The 20,311-nt window shown below is 42.6% G+C and overlaps 1 protein-coding gene across 2 annotated transcripts in view; it reads right to left on the bottom strand.

Moving 5' to 3' along the window:
* Positions 1–20,311, bottom strand: part of PAPLN (papilin, proteoglycan like sulfated glycoprotein) — a 164,988-nt gene that overhangs the window by 10,996 nt on the left and 133,681 nt on the right. For both annotated transcript variants that reach the window (XM_030214012.1, XM_030214013.1), the window contains 2 exons: positions 11,463–11,592; positions 8,832–8,969 (listed from right to left, as the gene is read on the bottom strand). In XM_030214012.1, the coding sequence (XP_030069872.1) occupies positions 8,832–8,969; positions 11,463–11,592 (268 nt within the window). The remainder of the gene's footprint in view (positions 1–8,831; positions 8,970–11,462; positions 11,593–20,311) is intronic.

Genomic DNA, 20,311 nt, shown 5'->3' with positions numbered 1-20,311 from the left:
AAGCTATTACCTTATATAAGCAACGCTCTCTCTTTAAACTCAGTGGAAGGCACTAACCACATAACATGATAAAAAATATTTTATTTTCACTGGCGCCAAATCAGTTCTTATGGGATGCATGGAAATGTTACTTCTCCAGTAGCTCTACTCTTTTTTTTAAGGGGAACAGGGGATGGGATTTAATATACACTTCACAGTTCAATTTTATTTAATATACCACAAATAAAAAAGATTTATTTAAGTGGTTTACACATTAAAAATATTAGGGTTGAAGTGGGAGGATGGAAACAAGAGGTGAGTAGGATTACACTGAAAATTTAATAAAATCAAAAAAAGAAGTAAAATATAATCAAAATTAACTTGGGAAAGACACATAAGGTGGGGAGGGGAGTGGTTACAATCAAAGCAGTTTACATATTATATAGAGGTATTTTTTTTTTTGTACCTGTGGCAATTGAGGGTTAAGTGGTTTGCCTAGAGTCACAAGGAGCTGCAGTGGGAATCAAACCCAGTTCCCCTGATTCTCAGGCCACTGAATTATATTATTATACAATTAAAATACTTATATTCCGCAAAAACTTATGCACTTCGTTGCGGATAACAACAACAAGAGACAGGTATTCCTAAGAGCTTACACATTAAAATCTCAATAAACCAGTATTTAACAATATAATAATTAAACTTGCTACAAAACAAATTGTTTAAAGTAAGGGCTTCTTTTACAAAGCCTTGCTAGCGATTCTGGCAAACCTTTGTAAAAGACGCCCTTAGTTTTCATAGTTTTCCTGAATAGCATATAATCTTGCATCATTTTGAGAGAAACAGACAGCGAATTCCATACTGAAGGAGCCTGATAAAACATGGAAGATGGCCATTACTTAAATGATTTAACATTCTTAACAGTGAGAAAAAAATCAAAGTTTAAACTAATCGCAAAGTAAATACATTTTTCTACTTATAGAAAAATTAATGAAAGACTGCACATAAGATAGTGCAAAACCATAGAAAAATTTTAAAATTTGTTATGCAAAGTTTGAACTCTACTTGCACCTGAACTGGTAACCATTAGGCTACTCCTCCACTCTCAATTCAATTTTTCCATCAAATCTAGTGGAGTTCTTCTTTTACTAGCTCTGCTATTTGTTGAGAAGTAATTTCACTTGAAGTGCTTTTAGCTTCAGAGATTGAAAGTAAAAACAAAGCAGTCTTCTGAATTTGTGTCCCATTAATTGGGACTCTGCCAGTTATTAATTGGGAGCTTTGCAGAATTCATATCCATGAGCCTGTGTAACAATAGACTGAAGACTTGTAGCAGAGCCAGAGGTCACATAGCTGCAGTCTAAGTTCAAGGAAACTGATCTGCATTAAGGGACCCTTTTACTTAGGTGCGTAAGCGCCTACATGTGTCAAATTGGAACTATTGCCCAGCTACTACATGCCCTGTGCAGTAATGCCATTTTTGACGTGCGTCCAAAACATGTGGTAAAAAAAATTCTACTACGTGGTACTTCCAGTGGTAATCGGCAGTGTACGCGTACTGACGATTACCACCCAGTTAACGCGTGAGACCTTACCGCTAAGTCAATGGGTGGTAGTATGGTCTTAGGCCGAAAATGGACACGCACTGGTTTTAATTTTGCCGCATGTCCTTTTTCAGCCCCCCCCCCCCCCCCCAAATGCCTTTTTTTTTGCAGGCACACTGAAAAATGGACCTGTGTGCGTTGCGCCTACACCAGTGCAGGCCATTTTTCAGCATGCCTTAGTAAAAGGGACCCTTGGTTTGTGTTGCTGCTTCCCTCCGGTCTGGTTTTCTTTGTACCAGCAAGGGGTGTCTGCTATATATGATCACTGATTACAAAGAAAAGCAGCCCAGACGGAAGAAGCAACACAAACCAAAGGTGAGACAAAAACTATGTAGTAGGCCACAGATGGAAGAACCAGGTGGAACCAAAGTATGAGAGGAAGCAGTTTTTATTGGACCTGACACAGCCCATGTTTCAGCGAATGTCTGAGTCAGGGGTGTACAGACAAAGTCAACATGTGTGTGGTAAAAATCTCATTTATAATATTAATGAGCTTGAACAGGGAAAAGTGAACATAAACTGAACATAAATACTATAATGTTGTTAAAACAAGGTCAAGTTTGCTGTGTAAGTATCACAATAACAGTATTGCAAAATCCAATAAACTGTAGAAAAATAAAACAAAACAATCTAATAACAATACAAACTCATAGCAAATCGCAATAAACATTATTGTAAAACTGACAAAATAAAATCAACTATTCTTATTTTTGTTACATATATATTATCATTAAAACAATGAGCTTAATATAGCTATGAATCAACTGCTAATAGCCCAACTTTAATAGATCTTCAAAATATTAAAAACACCTTACAAAAAAACAAATAGCTATAAGTATGCCGAGTTACACATGTGAGCTCTTGTTCGACGCCACCATGTGGAATTACAAAAGTAAAGAATGAAAAAGTATATCACATAAAAAAAATTGGAAAAACTTAAATGACATTCAAAAGGCACTAAAAAAATGGTGCTTAAACTATCTAATTAGGGAAAGTCACATATCCACTGCTTCAAAAATAGGTATATTCCAAGTGGACTAAATATAAACCTCAGATATAAAAACTTAGGGCCCTGTATACTAAAACATGCTGTAGGCGCGCTAGAGTTTTTAGCATGTGCTAACGCTAGAGTCACCCATATATTCCTATGGGTGTCTCTTGTGTTAGTACACACTAAAAACGCTAGTGGCCTTAAACACCAATGTAAGTGTTTTTGCACCAAACGTGGGTGTTGATAAATGCACAAACCACTGGTATGTGCTGCTAAGACATTATCTCAAAAAACTATGTGTTAGTAGACACACAAACCACTGATATACATCACTTGGACATTATCTCAAAAGCAGTGCGCAGATAATAAGCGCACAATAATAGTCCCCCAAAAAACATGTGAGTGTGTCTCTCAACTGAACCGCTATATTGTATTATGATAAAAGCTCGATCGGCTAATACCAATTCAAAACAAAGCTAAAACCTATAGGATAGTAGATAATGGCACTAAACACCATCAAACTAAAGAAACAAACTGTTAGTGTCAAATTAATGCACATAACTGGTAAGATGAAAAAGACAACAAATGAAAGCAAAATAAAACTAATATACATCAAAGCCAGTAGCTAATATGGTAGCCCACTCTTTCAAAAGGCTCCAAAGTAGCTCCCAATCATCGTTGGTCCTATTATTATTATTATTTTTTATAATTTAACTTTTTTCTTCTATTCCTTATACTTCTCTTCTTAAATCTTCACTGCAGAAATCTTTTATATAAGTAAAAAGCACTTAGCTTCAACATGGCAGGCAACCTCTCTCAATACGATCATATTTTGTATTATACTGCACCAGGACGGAGACTCCCCAGTTTCTTCCTCAAGTGATTGCAGAAGTCTATCCAGGCTGCTCTTTCATAGCATAAACACATCGATGTATCTTCACCACATCTTATCTCATCTTGAAAAGGATGAGCCTCCAGATGATTTCTTTCAAATTCTGCAACATATAAAGTTAGCTATATTGGGGGCCATAGTGGCCCCCATTGCCGTACCTCTAATTTGTTGATATAAGTGACCTTGAAAACAAAAGTTTCTTTTAAGGGCAAAACTAGCCACTTCTACCAAAAAGGATGTTGGAACCCTCATGTTGGTGGATCTGGTGTTAAGTATGGTCTGAATGACAGTTAGTGTTACATCTTGAGGTATATTAGTATATAGTGATTCAACATGAAAGGAAACAGAGGAAGTCTTTTACAAAGGCGTGCTAGCGGTTTTAGTGCACGCAAATGATTAGTGCATGCTAAATGCTAGAGACGTCCATAGAAATATATGGGTGTCTAACGTATAGTGCATGCCAAAAATGCTGGCGCATCTTTGTAAAAGGACCACCAAGAGAAATTAGATGAATTTCAAGGTGACACCTAACAATGTAATGATATGGCTAGAATCATGTACATATGACTTGATTCAAGGTAAGAACCATGGGCCATGTCGGGTCCAATAAAAACTGCTTCCTTTCATACTTTGGTTCCGCTTGGTTGTTCCATCTGTGGCTTGCTATACTATTTTTGATGCACCCCTTACTAGTACAACAGTTCTTGGTGGGTCTGCCCTCTGTTTATTGGTACCCAGCTTTTCTTTACTGTTTAGTAGAGACTTCTACCCTGCTGTGCCTTTCTCCTAGTTCCTGCTCCTTGTCTGGTTCCCGCACTTCTTCACCCTACCCTGGGCATAGCTGCTCCATCTATACTCCTACCTAAGAGAGGTCCTGACACTACCAGGTGTACATAGCTCTTTACAAACACATATTGAAAGCTCCAATAAACATAGTAATATAGTAGATAATGGCTGATGGACCTGCTTGCTCCATCCAGTCTGCCCAACAGTCACATTCATCAATCAATTCATGATTAAACCAACAAGCCAACAAATTTATTAACTAACATTTTACTTGATGAATATGACATGCATACTTGTCTTTTCCATTTTTGGGATATATACTGTAGAAATCCACCTAGCACTGGCCTTACTTCCCAACTACTGGAGATGATGTTGAAGTCCACTCCTACTCATCCTGATCTGTCTTGCCTATACAGGATAGATATTGTAGAAGGCCACCCAACACTGGCCTTACATTAATGAGATGTCATTTAAGCACGACTCCTGCCCATCATAACACATCAACCATTAGGTCATTTAAGTTCATTTTGACTTCATCCTCTTTCCATTTAAGAATTTTCTGTTTTTATCCCATGCACACTTGAATTCCATCACCTCCACCAGGAGAGACCTCTCCATGAATTTCCTGATGTTACTTCTAAGTTTCACACACAGAAAAACAGAATGGGGTTCACACTCTCCACAGCAATCGAACACAACAGAAAAAAGAAGAAGGGTGGAGAGGGCCCAATGTCACCACACTCAAGGGTAAGATGCTCCAGAAAAGCCTTTATTAGGCCCTCTCCACCCTTCTTCTTTTTTCTGTTACTTCTAAGTTTGCCACCCTGCAACCTCAATTCATATCCACTAGTTTTACCACTTCCCCATTTCTGGAAAAGATTTGTTTGTATACTAATACCTTTCTTTCTTCCCTGTCCCTCCTAACAGATAAGAAATGTAAACTCAAACATGGGGATGGGCTGTCTGAAAGGAGTGGGAACCAGTGGCGTAGCCAGACCTGACATTTTGGGTGGGCCCAGAGCTAATATGGGTGGGCACTATGTATATGGGTGTGAGTAGTGTTTCTTGTGACACTCCTAAATAATGCCTTAGAGTGCACTTGATGACAGATTTTTAATAAACAGTCTGCCCAACAGTTGTACTGCATCAACATAAACCACATCCATACTTGGAACCTATGTTGCAAACCTTAACATCTAATTAATGACCGGAATCAATTTACCTAATTAGGTGAATCATTAGGGAAAAAATATCCTACAAACTATCTATACAAGAAAAGCAGAGTAAGCAGAGCAAGGGGTGCATGGGACAGACTCAAAATAAGAAAAACACTGAGAAGAAGAACAGCAAACTATAGAAGCTGAAGTACTAAAGTGTTAAGTTAAAGAAGCACAGGAAGGAGTGCAGATCCCAAGGGCACATCAGCTCAGTAAGTGGGTACAGAGTTGGCAGCTTCAGCTGGGAGTAGAGAATTAGGAAATAAAACATGAACAGTAGGAAACAAAAACAATGGAGCAAAAGGAATGAAACTGCAAGGGGTCACAGCAAAGGAGCATGGAAAAAATGCAAGGATGCTGGGAGAAAGGGCATGAGAAAAAGCAACATAAATAAGGACAGATCAAAAGATGAAATTGAATAAGACAAATGGTCACATTTTATTGAATCACAAGACACCAGACTGAACTAGGAAGAAAGATGCTTTTGATCTATAGTGCTTGATTGTATTTAATTTAATTTGTTAAAAAGTTTTATATACGTCATCCTTTGTAGACCCAGTCAAGATGGTTTACAAAATTAAAAGCTACACAATTAAAGTTACAATGTCAAAAGAATATCACAGACCACAAGTGAAACTTCTAAGATTAAAACTGAGTATTACTTATACTTTTCATACTTAGGGTATTACTTGGTGTGACTTGAATTAGTTGAGGAAAATAAAAACTGTTTAGTAAGTTCCAGTTTCTTAAAGTATTAGGAAGCCTGTCCATTTCTCCGCGATGGTCACAGACTTTCTTACGCCACTTTTCCTTCCTCATAATTTCCTTTTAAGGATAGGTGAGTAGGTTGCTTTGTTTAGATCTTAATGGGTGGTTTGGGTAGTATTTGATTAGGTGTTCTACTAGCACAGAGGGTTTTGAGTACACACTACTTTAAAGGTGAGAACCAGTAGTTTAACAAGAGAGCATTCCTTAATAGGGAGGCAGTATAGAGAATGCAAGATTGATACAGCACTATCGCTCCTCTTCTCACCTGTGATGAATCTAGCTAGTATGTTTTCCACAACTTGTAGTTTCTTCAACAGTTTGGTGGATAGTCCCACTTATTACACTGTTACAACAGTAGGAAAGAACAACTTATCTGAACAAATTGGATGGTAGGTAGGGGCCAGTGGCGTAGCTAGGTGGGGCCACGAGGGCCTGGGCCCCCCCCCCAAAATTTGCTCTGGGTCCCTTGGTTGGCTGGTGCTGGTTGCCTGCCTTGCTCTCTCTTCTCCTCACGTCGGGCATGCTCTTTTTAGTGAAATTGAGCACGCTCAGTTTCACTACAAGGAGTGTGCCGGACGTGAGGGGAAGAAGAGAGCAGGGCAGGCAATGCAGCGGCGCCGGAGACCAGCACTGGACAAAGTCTTCAGCTGGCAGGGGTTGAGGACCCCTGCCAGCCAAGGTATTTACGGCGGTGGCAGTGGGCGGTGGAGGGGGGGGTGAGGCACTGGAGGGGGGGCGGTGGCGGGGTGGCGACCAAAATGTGCCCCCCCCCATCTTGGGCTCTGGCCCCCTCCCACCTCAAGGTCTGGCTATGCCCCTGATTGAGGCAGAGCCTTTTTAGCATATTTAGCTATGCGTATACTTCGTGAATTACTTGATCAATCTGTTTCTGTCCAATGCCGTACTCTTCTATAACTACGCCAAGCACTTTGAGATCCATCTCACGATACTGAGGGAGTGCAGAGAGGTTTTGGTGCATCCTCTTAAAGGTTTAATACATCCTTGGAGCTGGGAGAGGTTCCATGAGTTTGAAGAAGGGTAGATGTCACAAAAGTGGTAGCAGAGAAGAGGTGGGAAAATACAGGCCAGTAAGCCTTACCATGATGGATGGAACAGTAATGGAGGAGTCATTGAGACTCTGGGCAAGTCACTTAACCCTCCATTGCCCCAGGTACAAAATAAGTACCTATATATAATATGTACCCACCCATCCCTTTTCTGAAGGAAAGGATACTATTTCACACACTGGTTCTGAATTACAGCGGTGTGCAAAAGTCTGGAATTAAGCACTGTCTGCTGAATACAAACAGGACTAAGAGATTTGTGAGTTTCATTTAATATGCGCATAAACAGGAGAATAAGGAGTTAAGGTTTAAAAGTGTCTCAGAAAAGGTAGGCTTCTAGGCTAGATTTGAATAGGGCCAGAGACAGAAGATGACTCGGGGAAGCTCATGTAGGTGGGACCTGCCCTTGTGCACTGCAGGAGACCGGCCCCTCACACCTTCAGGCTTCTGGAATTTTCCATGGGCTAACCCTCCCCCCCCCCACCCCCCAAGACAGGGAACCAAGGTTTGGGGACTTGTGCCAACTGAAGAGTGCATGGCTTGTATCAATACTATTTCAAATATTTGCACACCATTAAACTCTTATTGTACCTACTTTGTGTATTACTGTTTCTCAAGAAATACAGATGATCCATTTATATTCTACTGCATATCCAATTATCCAAGTGCATAGTAGTAAGAACTTGTAATGCTTATTTTTTTTTTCTTGGGGTTCACAGATGATCTGTTAGCACTGTATCTTTCTGAAGGGTTGGAACAAACCTTAAAGAAACTTCAGACCGCTCAAAACATGGCAGCTAGGCTTATCTTCGGAAAAACGTGATTTGAAAGTGCAAAACCCATTCGCGAAAAACTACACTGGCTCCCAATCAAAGAACGCATTGATTTCAAAATCTGCACTCTGGTTCACAAAATTATCTACGGTGAAGCTCCAGGATACATGACAGACTTGATCGATCCACCACTAGAAACACATCCGAATCAACACAAATGTACCTAAATCTGCACTACCCAAGCTGCAAAGGACTCAAATACAAATCAACTTACGCGTCCAGTTTTTCCTACATAAGCACACAACTGTGGAATGCATTACCAAAAGCCTTGAAAACTACAAATGACCACCTAAACTTCTGGAAAACACTAAAAACTAATCTGTTTAAAAAGGCATACCCTACCGATCCAACATAAATGCCTGATCTCTGCAACACAACGAAACTAAAGAACGTAATGGACATATCACAACTCTTCCGTTGTATGATTCCCTAGTGTGGCTGTGCCACATGAACTTTATCTTACCACAACATCACTTTGTATTTGTTTACACTGGAGTCTGTAACGCCTCTCCAGTACTATGTAAGCCATATTGAGCCTACAAATAGGTGGGAAAATGTGGGATATAAATGTAACAAATAAATAAAATAAAAATGAGTTATTTATTCATCTAAGTTTGTTCATTGGGAGGTGGAAACAAACCCACAGATTCTGCTGACCATTCTGCAGTCCATCTTCTCCAATGGACTTCTTGCTCACCTGGGCGAGGACAGCGGTTTTCCATCTTTCTGCCACTGGAAGTTGACATTGGGGGTGAAACCCATCCGGCAGGACAGCTGTACCCTCTGTCCAAGATTTGCATCCACTATTATAGGATCACTTGAATTTGTTCTAAACCTGTAAACACAAATCAAATGGGGATGCCAAACTGTAAAAATTATTCCTACAGAGGTAGATATTCAAAAGAATTTAACAAGGTAGAAAGGCTAGTTAAATCCCACTGGGAGGACCCAGAACACATATTCAGTGACACTTAACCTAGAAATAAGTACAGTGGATTTTCCCAAGTCTATCTTAATAATGGCTTATGGACTTTTCTTTTAGGAAATTATCCAAATCTTTTTTTAAACCCTGCAAAGCTAACTGCTTTTACCACATTCTCTGGCAACGAATTCCAGAGTTTAACTACAAGTTTAGTGAAGAAATATTTCCTCTGGTTTGTTTTAAATTTACTACTTAGTAGCTTCATTGCGTGCCCACAATCCTAGTATTTTGGGAAAGAGCAAACAAGTGATTCACATCTACTCATTCCACTCCACTCAGTATTTTATAAACCTCTATCATATCTCCCCTCAGCGTCTCTTCTCCAAGCTGATGATCCCTAGCCACTTTAGCCTTTCCTCATAGGGAAATCGTCCCATCCCCTTTATCATTTTCATTGCTCTTCTCTGTACCTTTTCCAATTTCACTGTATCTTTTTTTTTTTGAGATGCAGTGACCAAACTTGCACACAATATTCAAGGTGTGATCGCACCATGGAGCGAACAAAGGCATTGTAATAATCTGAGTTTTGTTCTCCACTCCTTTCCTAATAATTCCTAACATTCTATTTGCTTTCTTAGCTGCTGCTGCTGCACACTGAGCAGAGGGCACTCTGCACAGGTTCTTCATTAATCTTTGTCTCTCCCTGCCAGTTTTGGGCACAGATTGTAGGCGTTTGTCATGGAACCAGTCCTACTTCCCAAATACTGGAGTTGCCGTCGAAGCCCACTCCAGCCTTGATCCTGATCTGTTTTGTCATTTACAGGACCCAGACTGTAGAAGTCTGCCTGGCATTGGTCATACCTCCCAATCTATGAAGCTGCCATCAATTTCACTCCAGTTAAGAAGTAATTTCATTTTTGCTTTAATTGTGTTACATCCTTTTTCTATATAGTGTTCCTCTGTGTGCACCCCACACATTCTTGAATTCCATCACTGCTTTTGTGTTCACAACCTCCCATGGTAGGGCATTCCAGGCATCCACCAGCCTTTCTGTGAAAGTATTTCCTGATGTTGCTCCTAAGTCTCCCACCCTGCAACCTCAACTCACGACCTCTAGTTCTACCACTTCCCCATCTCTGAAAAAGATTAGTTATTATATTAGTGCATATTATACTACATTAGTGTAAATATGCCAGTTAAGTTATGACATATCACCAGAAAATCAGTACAGTGTAGAGGCAAAACTCTCTCTAGCCCAATTCATAGTGACGCATGTGTTTCACATTACACTTCCTTTCATCCCTTCCATTCCCTAATTAATCTTTCTTTCTGCCATCTTATTACCATCGTCATGCGCAACACTTCCATTCTTTTCATCTGCTTTCCTGCTTCACTTAAATTCACTCTGCCCACGTCACTCTACACTCTTACCTGCTTTTTTTTCCCCAAAACTTTCCCAAGCTGATCTCTTCTCCAACTCCCAACTTTTAAATGTACTCCTATCCCTAGGGAACAGACTGCTTTCCTACTTTGCTTAATAAAAGCACTATACACAAAAGCAGCTGCATTAAAAACTCTAAAGGGGAAATGTTCAGTTGGCAGTCCTCAGCGTTTCTTTAAATTCTGGCCATTGATGGGTAAATGAGACCTGGATATTCAGTGCTGGGTCCTATCTGGCAACATTGAATATCAGGGTTTTTGATGGCACTTGGAAGCTATGTAGCTACCTGGACTTGTTGACACTGTTTATCCTCCCCGGTCATGAAAATGCTATGCAACTGTGGAATACTTTGCTTTTGCATCTTCCATCTTCTAGATCTGTTAGATATAAAAGGATATTTCAGTCTTCATTTTCTTTTACAGGGATCAAAGTTTTGGAATGATCCTCTTGTGATTCTTAGATCCCTCGACAGTCTTTCGCGATTTAGAAAATCACTACAAACATGGTTATTCGAGAAATATTTACACTGAGCTTCCGAATGTCTGACATGTTCTACAGCTGTTTTAAAGTTTTGGATTGATTATATTTGATTGTAATTTCCCAGGTATGCCTGACTTCTTACTATTTGTATACTGCATAGAACTGGTAAGGTTGTTGTGCCATAAACGTAGTTTAGTTTAGGATTTCTATTTATGTAGACCAACATAGCTAGTTAGTCCTGACTCTGTCGCCTGGACTAATTGGCACTAACTGTAGAGTGTAGCGGCAGTCAGAGCAAATATTCACCAGCATTGTCTGGTTAAATGCCGCTGAACGTCTGCTCCTAGTTGGCCTGTTTGACTTAACTGGGCAGGAACCTCTCCTGCTCAGTTAAGTCACTTTGACTACCAACCCCTAAATAAATAAATATACATATTAGTATTAAATTTTAGTATTAAATTACAAGAAGAAAGGAATGGTGTTACCTGGAGTCTGACTGCCGTAGCCAGCCAGACTGAGAGCTGGCTAGCTCAGAGTTTGTACTGCCGCCTGTGAAGACCCCCTGACGGATGGACAGAGCGCTTTCCACTTCTGGTCCTTTCAATAGTGATTCTCCTGTTCAACAAAACAATTGTATTTTATGACCTCAATTGTTTTCCTTATGAAACGGTTTTATATATGCAAAAGCCTGAAAAAATAAAGCTCGCAGTCTGCCCCATGAAAGGATTTGTCTAGACCAGTGGTTCCCAAGTCTGCCCTGGGGGATCCCTCAACCAGTCAGGTTTTCAGGATATCCATGATGAATATTCATGATGCACATTTGCATATGCTGTCTTCATTTTATGGATATTCTTTGTCATAGGCGCCCGGTATAAGAGGCTTGGGGAGGCTAAGCCTCCCCAGCCGCAAGCCCCAAGCCAGTGGCATAGCTAGGGGAGGCGCAGGGGGAGCAACTGCTCCCCCAAACGGATTCTTTTAAAAAATGGCGCCGTCCGGCACTTTTTTTTAACTTGCACTTTCTCTCCCCTCCCTTCCCACCGCACTGTTCACAGCAAGTCCGGCACTTTTTTTTTTTTTAATTTCTACTTTCTCTCCCCTCCCTTCCCACCGTTCCACTGCAAGCTTCGCTCCTGGACTCTCTGTTCTCCCTCTTCACCGCCCCTCCCCACCGGTCAGCCTACCAAACTGTTTGAGCCGGCGTCGGACGATCTTTCCCTCTCTGCTTGCATCATCACTAGTCCCACCCTCGCGCAGGCAGGAAGTGTCTGAGCTAGATCGAGAGGTGGTAGGTAGAGGGAAGGAGTTGACGCCAGCTCTGGTAGCGTGCTATTGCTGCAGGGGCTGTTGAAGCAGGTTTGACGATCCCGGGGGGGGGGGGGAGGCAGAAAACTGTGCTGGACTCGGAGGGGACACAGGAGGGAAACAAAGCGTTGCCGAACTCGGGGAGGGGGGTGGTAGAAAGGCGGGCAACAAAGTGGTGTTGCACTCAAGGGAGAGAGGGGGCAACAAAGCGGTGCTGGACTCAGGAGAGAGAGAGATAGGGGGCAACAAAGCGGTGCTGAACTCGGGAGGGGGTTAGAGAGAGAGAGAGAGTGGAGAACAGTGGTGGTGGAGGAGGGGGAGAGAGGTGAAACGGAAGTGGTGCTGGGCTTGGGGAGGAGGGTTGAAGGCAACAGATAAGGAGGTTAGAAAAAGCAGGACTCAGGGGAGGCAATCTAGACCTTTGACCCAAAACAGTAGTAAACAGTTATTGAAAACAATAGCCAAAAGATCATTAGAAATAAAGGACTGCCTATGCTGGGTCCACCTGTAAAAAGACTAAAGCTGCTCTAGTTGGATAGGCAGTGCCAGTGGCAGTAGCTAGGTCCCCCAAACAGATTTTCAAAGAAAATGGCACCTATGTGTCATAGGTTAAGCACCTTTCCAGCCCCTGAAGGAACCGTGAACTTGCTTCCCATCGCTGACCTGTCCCTCGCTTATTGGGTCACACCGCATACTGCTTGTCTGCCTCTCCGATCCCAACTTGGCTGCGAAGTAATTAAAAGTAAGAAAAGAAAGCCAGGCGCGGGGGGGGGGGGGCAACAAAGTGGTGCAGGGGGGCAACAAAGTGGTGGTACTGCACTCAAGGGAGAGAGGGGGGCAACAAAGTGGTGCGGGGAGAGAGGAAATTTGCTGGATATGGATGGATGGAGGAGAGGGCAGGGGAGAATGGAGAGTTGTTGGACATGGATGGATGGAGGGGAGGGAAGTCAGGAAGGAGATGCACATGGATGGAGGGGAGGGAAGAGATGAGAAATGCTGGACATGGATGGAATGGAGGGCAGGGAAGAGAGGAGAAATGTTGGACAAGGATGGAGGGAAGGAAAGACAAAGTAAGGAGATGCACACAAATGGAGTGGAAGGGAGAGAGGAGAAATGCTGGACTTGAATGGAGGGGAGGGAAGACAGAGAACGTAGATGCACATGGATGGAGGGAGCTGAGGAGAAATGCTGGATATGGATGGATGGGAAATTGCTGAATTTAAGGGCTGGATTGGAACACTTTGAGGGCAGATGTTGAAACTGGAGAAAGGATAGGGACAGGGCTACAGATGGTAGACAGGACGCATAAGGGGACAGAAGGATGATGGACATGGTAAGAGAAAAAATATCAAATGGAAAGAAGACACTGCATAAAACAGGAGACACTGGGACTAAATGCTCAGACAGCAAAGGTAGAAAACATTTTTTTATTCAGAATTTATTAATTGGAATATGTCAGCTTTTGGAAATGTGCATCTGTGATATTTTGCATGTAAGTTTCAATTTTTCTAGTATTGCTGCATGCCGAGTCTGACTTCTTGAGGTAACTTTCCAGTTCAGTATTTTGCCTTCATATCTGTTGTGTCAGGTGTTTTTCATGTGTGATCAAGATGCAGTATTCTGCTAGCGTGTAGTATGTGCAGCCATTTTTGTTTTTGTTTCACTAGGTTGTGTACAGGTGTTTTAGAGCCCGGTGTAATTACAGTGCTGCCTTTCCACGCATAAGGTTGTAGCACGTCCTGTCCTTGGAATTAGTGCTGTTATGATTTGGTAAGGTTATGAGTGTGTTTTTGCACAAGTTTGTGTATAGTATTTTGCAGTGGAAAGATTGTGTGTTGGCCTTACTGAGGTGGCACCAAAACATCAGAAAGGGTGTAGAGCCTAAATCATGGCACACTACTTTTGAAGGATCTACATATGGTCGTTAATAAAAGGAGCTCATTGTGAACACTATCCACCCTAAAAGGGTGTTTTGTGGCTCTATATGAGAATTATGATATTATGATCCCTTGTTTCATATTGTTGATGGTCTGCATTTTCCGTATGGGTGGTATATTGGTGTATTAGGTTCTGCCCAGTGTAATATTTATGGTACAGTAAGGTTCTGAGTGTGTTTTTGCACAAAGTTGTGCATAGTGTTTTGCAGTTGAGCGATTGTGGTTAGTATATGCTTTGAGCAACCACTTTATTCAATATCTAAATTTAATAAAAGGTATTGTGATTATTTTATTTTTACTTATTTTTTTTCTGTGTGTTGTCAGACAATTATGTAAGCCCCGCCCCTGGCTCCACCCCTAACCCCGCCCCCTTTAGTCTCCCCAAACAGTTGGGCCACCGACCGCCTATGTTCTTTGTGGATATCCTGAAAACCTCACTGGCTGTGGGACCGTCAGGACAGGTTTGGGAACCACTGGTCTTGAAACAGGTTTGCTGCATTCCTTCCAGTTTCAGCAGGAGTTTGGACAGTGTAACACCTGGACCAGAAAAGCCTCTTCTCCTCCCTACCTTGGCTCCCCTTCCCAGTAGCAGAAGGTTCCATTTATTTGATTGACTGCTTAGGGATGAGCATCAAAGCACCATTAGCAAAGCATCACTATGACAGTCATTAATAGAAAAGTGCTGTGGTAGTGATCATGGGCAAATGGGGGTAAATCTGGACATTAACATTTATGGAAAGGATTAGAATAATGGTATTTACATGTGTATGAGTGCCCATATATGCATAAATACCTAAGCACTATTCTGTAACTATCCCTCAAATTCTATAAAGGTCGCCAAAAATTGTGTGTGCAAATTTAGGCGCAGTTCTAATTTCTACATGCAATTTAATTGAATAACAAGCCAATTAGTGCCAATTATTGACTTTTTAACAAGAAGTTATTGGCACTAATTAGATTTAATTGGGTGTTACATGATATTCTGCACCTAAAAGTTACACGTGGCCCAAAAAAGGGGTATGGAAAGGGAACAGTCATGGGCGTTTTGTGGCAGAACAGGGGTGTGGTTTTGAGTTATGCATGTACTCACAGAATAAGGGTGCTCCATGCGTAAATTTAGGTGTGAACATTTGCACCATATTTTTGTTGGTGCAAATGGTAGCGCCTCAATTTACGTGTGACCATAACACTTAAGCATTATTCTATAAATCATTCCAAATTTTAGACGCAGCTTATAGAATACTGCTTAAGCAGGTTTTTTTCAGTGCCATTTACTGAATCTACCCCATGTGTATTATCTTATGGGTAAGCTGAGTCTAGGCAGAGGATGGGTGGGACACACATGCATGTAATTTATAGAATTCTATAATCGTTTATTTATTTACTATACCGTCACTTATTCCCAGTGGTGTGCTGGAGCTGGCTCTCTCCGGCTCGCAAGATCCGGTTGTTAAATTTTGCCCGGACTTGCGAGCCGGTTGTTGGAAAGGACGAGCCGGCTCTCCCTCCCTCCACCCTCCGGATCCGGTCCCTCACCGATCCTACCTTGACCATCGAATTCTTTGGCGGCAGGCAGTGTTGCCTGCCCGCTGCTATCGCTGACTCTCCCCCGCTGCCTGTTTGCGCTTTAAAAATGGCCGCCGAGACTTCCAGAGGTGGCCTCGCGAGACTTCTGTAAGTCTCGGCGGCCATTTTGAAGCGCGATCGGGCGGCGGAGGAAAGTCAGCGATGGCAGCGGGCAGGCAACACTGCCTGCCCCAAAGAATTTGATGGCCAAGGTAGGGTCGGTGAGGGACCAGATCGGGAGGGCGGGAGGGAGGGAGGAAGCAGGAGAATTTGCGGAACAAGTTGGGAGGGGGTGGCAGGGGAGAGAAGGGAGCTGCTGGTGCATACAGGGCAGGGGAGAGGAGGGTCACTGCTGGACATGGGTGGATGGAGGGCAGGGGAGAGGAGGGTCACTGGCCATGGGTGGATGGAGGGCAGGGGAGAGAAGGGTCGCTGGCCATGGGTGCATGCAGGGCAGGGGAGGGGAGAGGAGGGTCACTGCTGGACATGGGCGGATAGAGGGCAGGGGAGAGAAGGGTCGCTGGGTATGGGTGCATGCTGGGCAGGGGAGAGGAGGGTCACTGCTGGACATGGGTGGATGGAGGGCAGGGGAGAGAAGGGTCGCTGGCCATGGGTGGATGGAGGGCAGGGGAGAGAAGGGTCGCTGGCCATGGGTGCATGCAGGGCAGGGGAGAGGAGGGTCACTGCTGGACATGGGTGGATGGAGGGCAGGGGAGAGAAGGGTCGCTGGCCATGGGTGCATGCAGGGCAGGGGAGGGGAGAGGAGGGTCACTGCTGGACATGGGTGGATAGAGGGCAGGGGAGAGAAGGGTCGCTGGCCATGGGTGGATGGAGGGCAGGGGGAGAGGAGGGGAGAGAGAATAAATGCTGGACATGGATGGAGGGGAGGGAAGAGTGAGGAAGCAGATGAGATAAGGGAAAAGGAAGAGAGGAGAAAAACTGCACATGGATGAAGAAAACAGGCAGAAGCTGAGGACCAGAAATGAAGAAGAAAGGAGGAAAGGAAAGAAATAAATGGAAAGGAAGCCCTGGAAACGGAGTTAAGAGGACAGATAGCAGCAGAATCGGATACTGGGCCAGCATGATCAGAAAAACAGTCACCAGACAACAAAGGTAGAAAAAATCATTTTATTTTCATTATAGTGTTTGGAATATGTTCCCTTTGAGAATCAGGTGCTCAACATTAAAAGTTTATATTTATTTACTTATTTATGGCATTTTATCCCACATTAAACATGAATTAGATTGGAACCTGGGATTATTTAATTTTTTTTCCTGGAGAGAGATATGCATTGCCCCCCCCCCCCCCCCCCCCACCGGCTATAGCCAGCTCTGCAATTTGGGGGGGGGGGGGCGCAGTGGTGGACGGGGGGGGGGGGGGCGCAGTGGTGGTGGTGGGGGCGCCGAGGTGGACCGGGGAGAGAGCCTGTTGTTAAAAATTTACCAGCACACCACTGCTTATTCCATAGCGAGTCAGAACGGTTTACAAGTAAAAAAAAACTGTATAATAACACACAAGTTAATTTAAGCTAGGAATTCCATTGAATGTTAGGAAAGAACAAAATTTTCATACCGAAGATAGTAGCATAAACACTCAACTCCCATAGCAGTCATACATAATTACCTAATATTAACATTTCCTTGCAACAGTCTAAAGCATTCTAGGCACCTGTGTGGTCTTCCCACTAAAATGTACTGTTAAAAATGTCAAAGGCTGTTTGGTAAAAATGAGTTTTCAGGGGGAGAAAAGTCATTATGTTTGCAATTGGTTGTATTGCAGTTCACTTTAATATTATATGTGATACAGCAGTTAGCTGCATATGTGTATGTATTTAGGAACAATGTGATTAATAAAACTACTTTTCAAATCAAAAAAAAAAAAAAAAAAAGAGTTTTCAAAGTTTTACGGAAAAGAGAATATGATTGTTCTAATTGACTGTGGTAGACAGTTCCATAATGCTGGGGATAAAAAGAAGAATGCTGATGTACAGGTCGATTCCCATCTAGCCCTTGAAGGTGGGGGTATAACTAGTCTATTGTCTGTGAGTGAATGGAGAGTCTGTGTCAGTGTATACAGAATATGATTGAAGTTGTGAGAACACAATGGTTTCTAATATTTTTGTCATGAATGGAAGGTTTGAGACTGGGAGATAGTTACTTGGAGAAAGGGGATCAAGTGAAGGTTTCCTTAGGTTAGGTCTAACCCCATGATGGCGAACCTATGACACGCGTGTCAGTACTGACACGCTTAGCCATTTTCGGTGACACGCGGCCGCATGTGGCCGCATACAGAGAAGCAGCGGCGTTCCCCGGGGCGGATCGCCGATGCGTCCCCCCCCAGGTGCAGCGCGACCATCCCCCCCCCGGCGAAATCCCCCCCCCGGTGCATGTTTACCCGCTGGGGGGGTGCCGTGTGCGCTCCTATTGGCTCCCTCCGAGTCCTCCGCTTGTTCCCTCCCTGCTGCTCCCTCTGCCCCGGCTCCTGCACGGCCGTTAGGGGATCTTTGACCTCACTTCCGGCCGGCGGAGCAGACAGCAGCGGAGTGCCGTGGGGGACGCATCTCTGGGGGCCCTGTGATCGCCATTACCACATAACCACAGCAACCATCATCCAATCTACTGTTCTGGGGTGTCGTGGATTTCTAATTGACCATCATTGCTGAGATAGGTGAGGGGGAGGCTGGGAGAGGCGAGGGCATGTGCTATGGGTGCCGTTTCCCGCCATTAGAAATAGCGGCAGCCATCTTAATTTACATAAGGTGGTCAGTTAGGCTAGTTAACCCCTAATTGCCTGCAGGGCTAACAGGCTATCTATAATTCTATCTTCTGTCACTGCCCCCCTGATGGAGAACCCAAAAAATAAAAAACCAAGGTTAAGTAAAGGAAGTGGTAGTAGCAGTAGCCGACCCTTTCAAGAGACATGGACCGAGATGTATGGCATTATAGAAAAAAATGGCAGATCATTTTGCGTTCTATGTACTGAAACGGTAGTAAGCAGAACGTGGAATATAAATAGACATTTTGAAACTAATCATTCCCAGCTCTTGAAAAAAAGTGAGGATGAAAGGAAGGAATACATTTCCAGGCAGCTACACTTTTATAAGAGCCAATCTAAGTCCATCCTTAAATTTGTAAAAGGTTCTACAAATTTAACATCTGCAAGTTTGAGCTTTGCTCACTCCATAGCTCAGCATGGAAAAGCACTCAGTGAGGGAGAATTTATTAAAGAAACTCTTCTAAGATGTGCACCAGTTCTATTTCACGATATGCAGAATAAAGATGCAATTATTAAGAGAATATCTGAGTTACCAGGAAATTTGGAGTGCCTGGATCCGATTACCAGACACTTTTAGCACCCTGAAAAATATAGCAATGGCTTTACTCACAATTTTTCCCTCTACGGAGTTTTGTGAAACCTTATTCTCAGCGTTAAATAATATCAAAACCAACAAAAGAAACAGATTGAAAGATGAAGTTAGTAGTGCTTGCTTGGGCTTGAAGTGTACAAAATACCAACCTTCAATTGAAGATTTAGCCAATGAAATTCAGCAACAAAAAAGTCACTAATAGGCAGATTAGTTAAAGAATTCCCCCTCCCCCTCACTTATCTTAGTTCACGGCACCCCACACAAGTTAAATAATATCAAGACCAACAAAAGAAACCGACTGACAGATGAACAAAGAAGTCACTAAGCAGGTAAGTTAAATAAATAGGTTTTGGTTTATTAAATACAGTTATATATTACAATTATACATTTTTGTTATTTAAACTATAAATATCGCGAAATTATGTTTTTTTTCTCGAAGTGACACACCACCCGAGTTATGCTCGGTTTTTTGGCGAATTTTGACACACCAAGCTCAAAAGGTTGCCCATCACTGGTCTAACCAGTGCTTCTTTTAGAGCCTTCAGAATAACTCCTTTGGTAAGACTTTTTACTATCATAGATTATAAGTATGGTAACAATCCAAGGGAGGGAATTTTTAGCCAATCTGAAGGTATAGGGTCTAAGGAGCAATAAGTGGTGGAAAGATTTGATGCAAGAGATGGGAGATCAAATGAATGCCACGACACAGACAGACTCGAGACGGAAACATTTCCTAGTGTACTTTTTGTAGGGGAGAAAGTAGCTCGTAGATTGTCAATTTTAGATATAAAGAAGTTTGCTAAGACCTCAGAGTCCAAATGTGGTTTGACTACCCTCTCCTCTGGTTTTGCTGTCAATTTTTTTTTACAATGGAAAAAAGTTGTTTAGGTGAGTTTGAGGCTTGTCATATTTGGTTTGAAAAATAGGAGATCTTAGCTACTCTAATCTGAGTCAGAAAATACCACTGAAATTGTTTACATTTGTTTCTCAAATCTTCAGTTCTCAACTCACGCCATTGCTGTTCAGCTTTATGCACCTGTTGTTTGCCATTTCAGGCTGGTGTGATATCAGGGCTGGGACTGTTGAACCCTAACTTTAATGGTTTTCACAGGAGTGATGTTATCCAGTGCTTCCGTTAAGATGTGGTTCCAAACAGTGATC

This window comes from Microcaecilia unicolor, chromosome 9 (assembly GCF_901765095.1).
Source record: "Microcaecilia unicolor chromosome 9, aMicUni1.1, whole genome shotgun sequence".
Taxonomy (NCBI): Eukaryota; Metazoa; Chordata; class Amphibia; order Gymnophiona; family Siphonopidae; genus Microcaecilia; species Microcaecilia unicolor.
The sequence above is the reverse complement of the archived record's forward strand: the minus strand, read 5'-3'. Positions and strand labels throughout refer to the sequence as shown.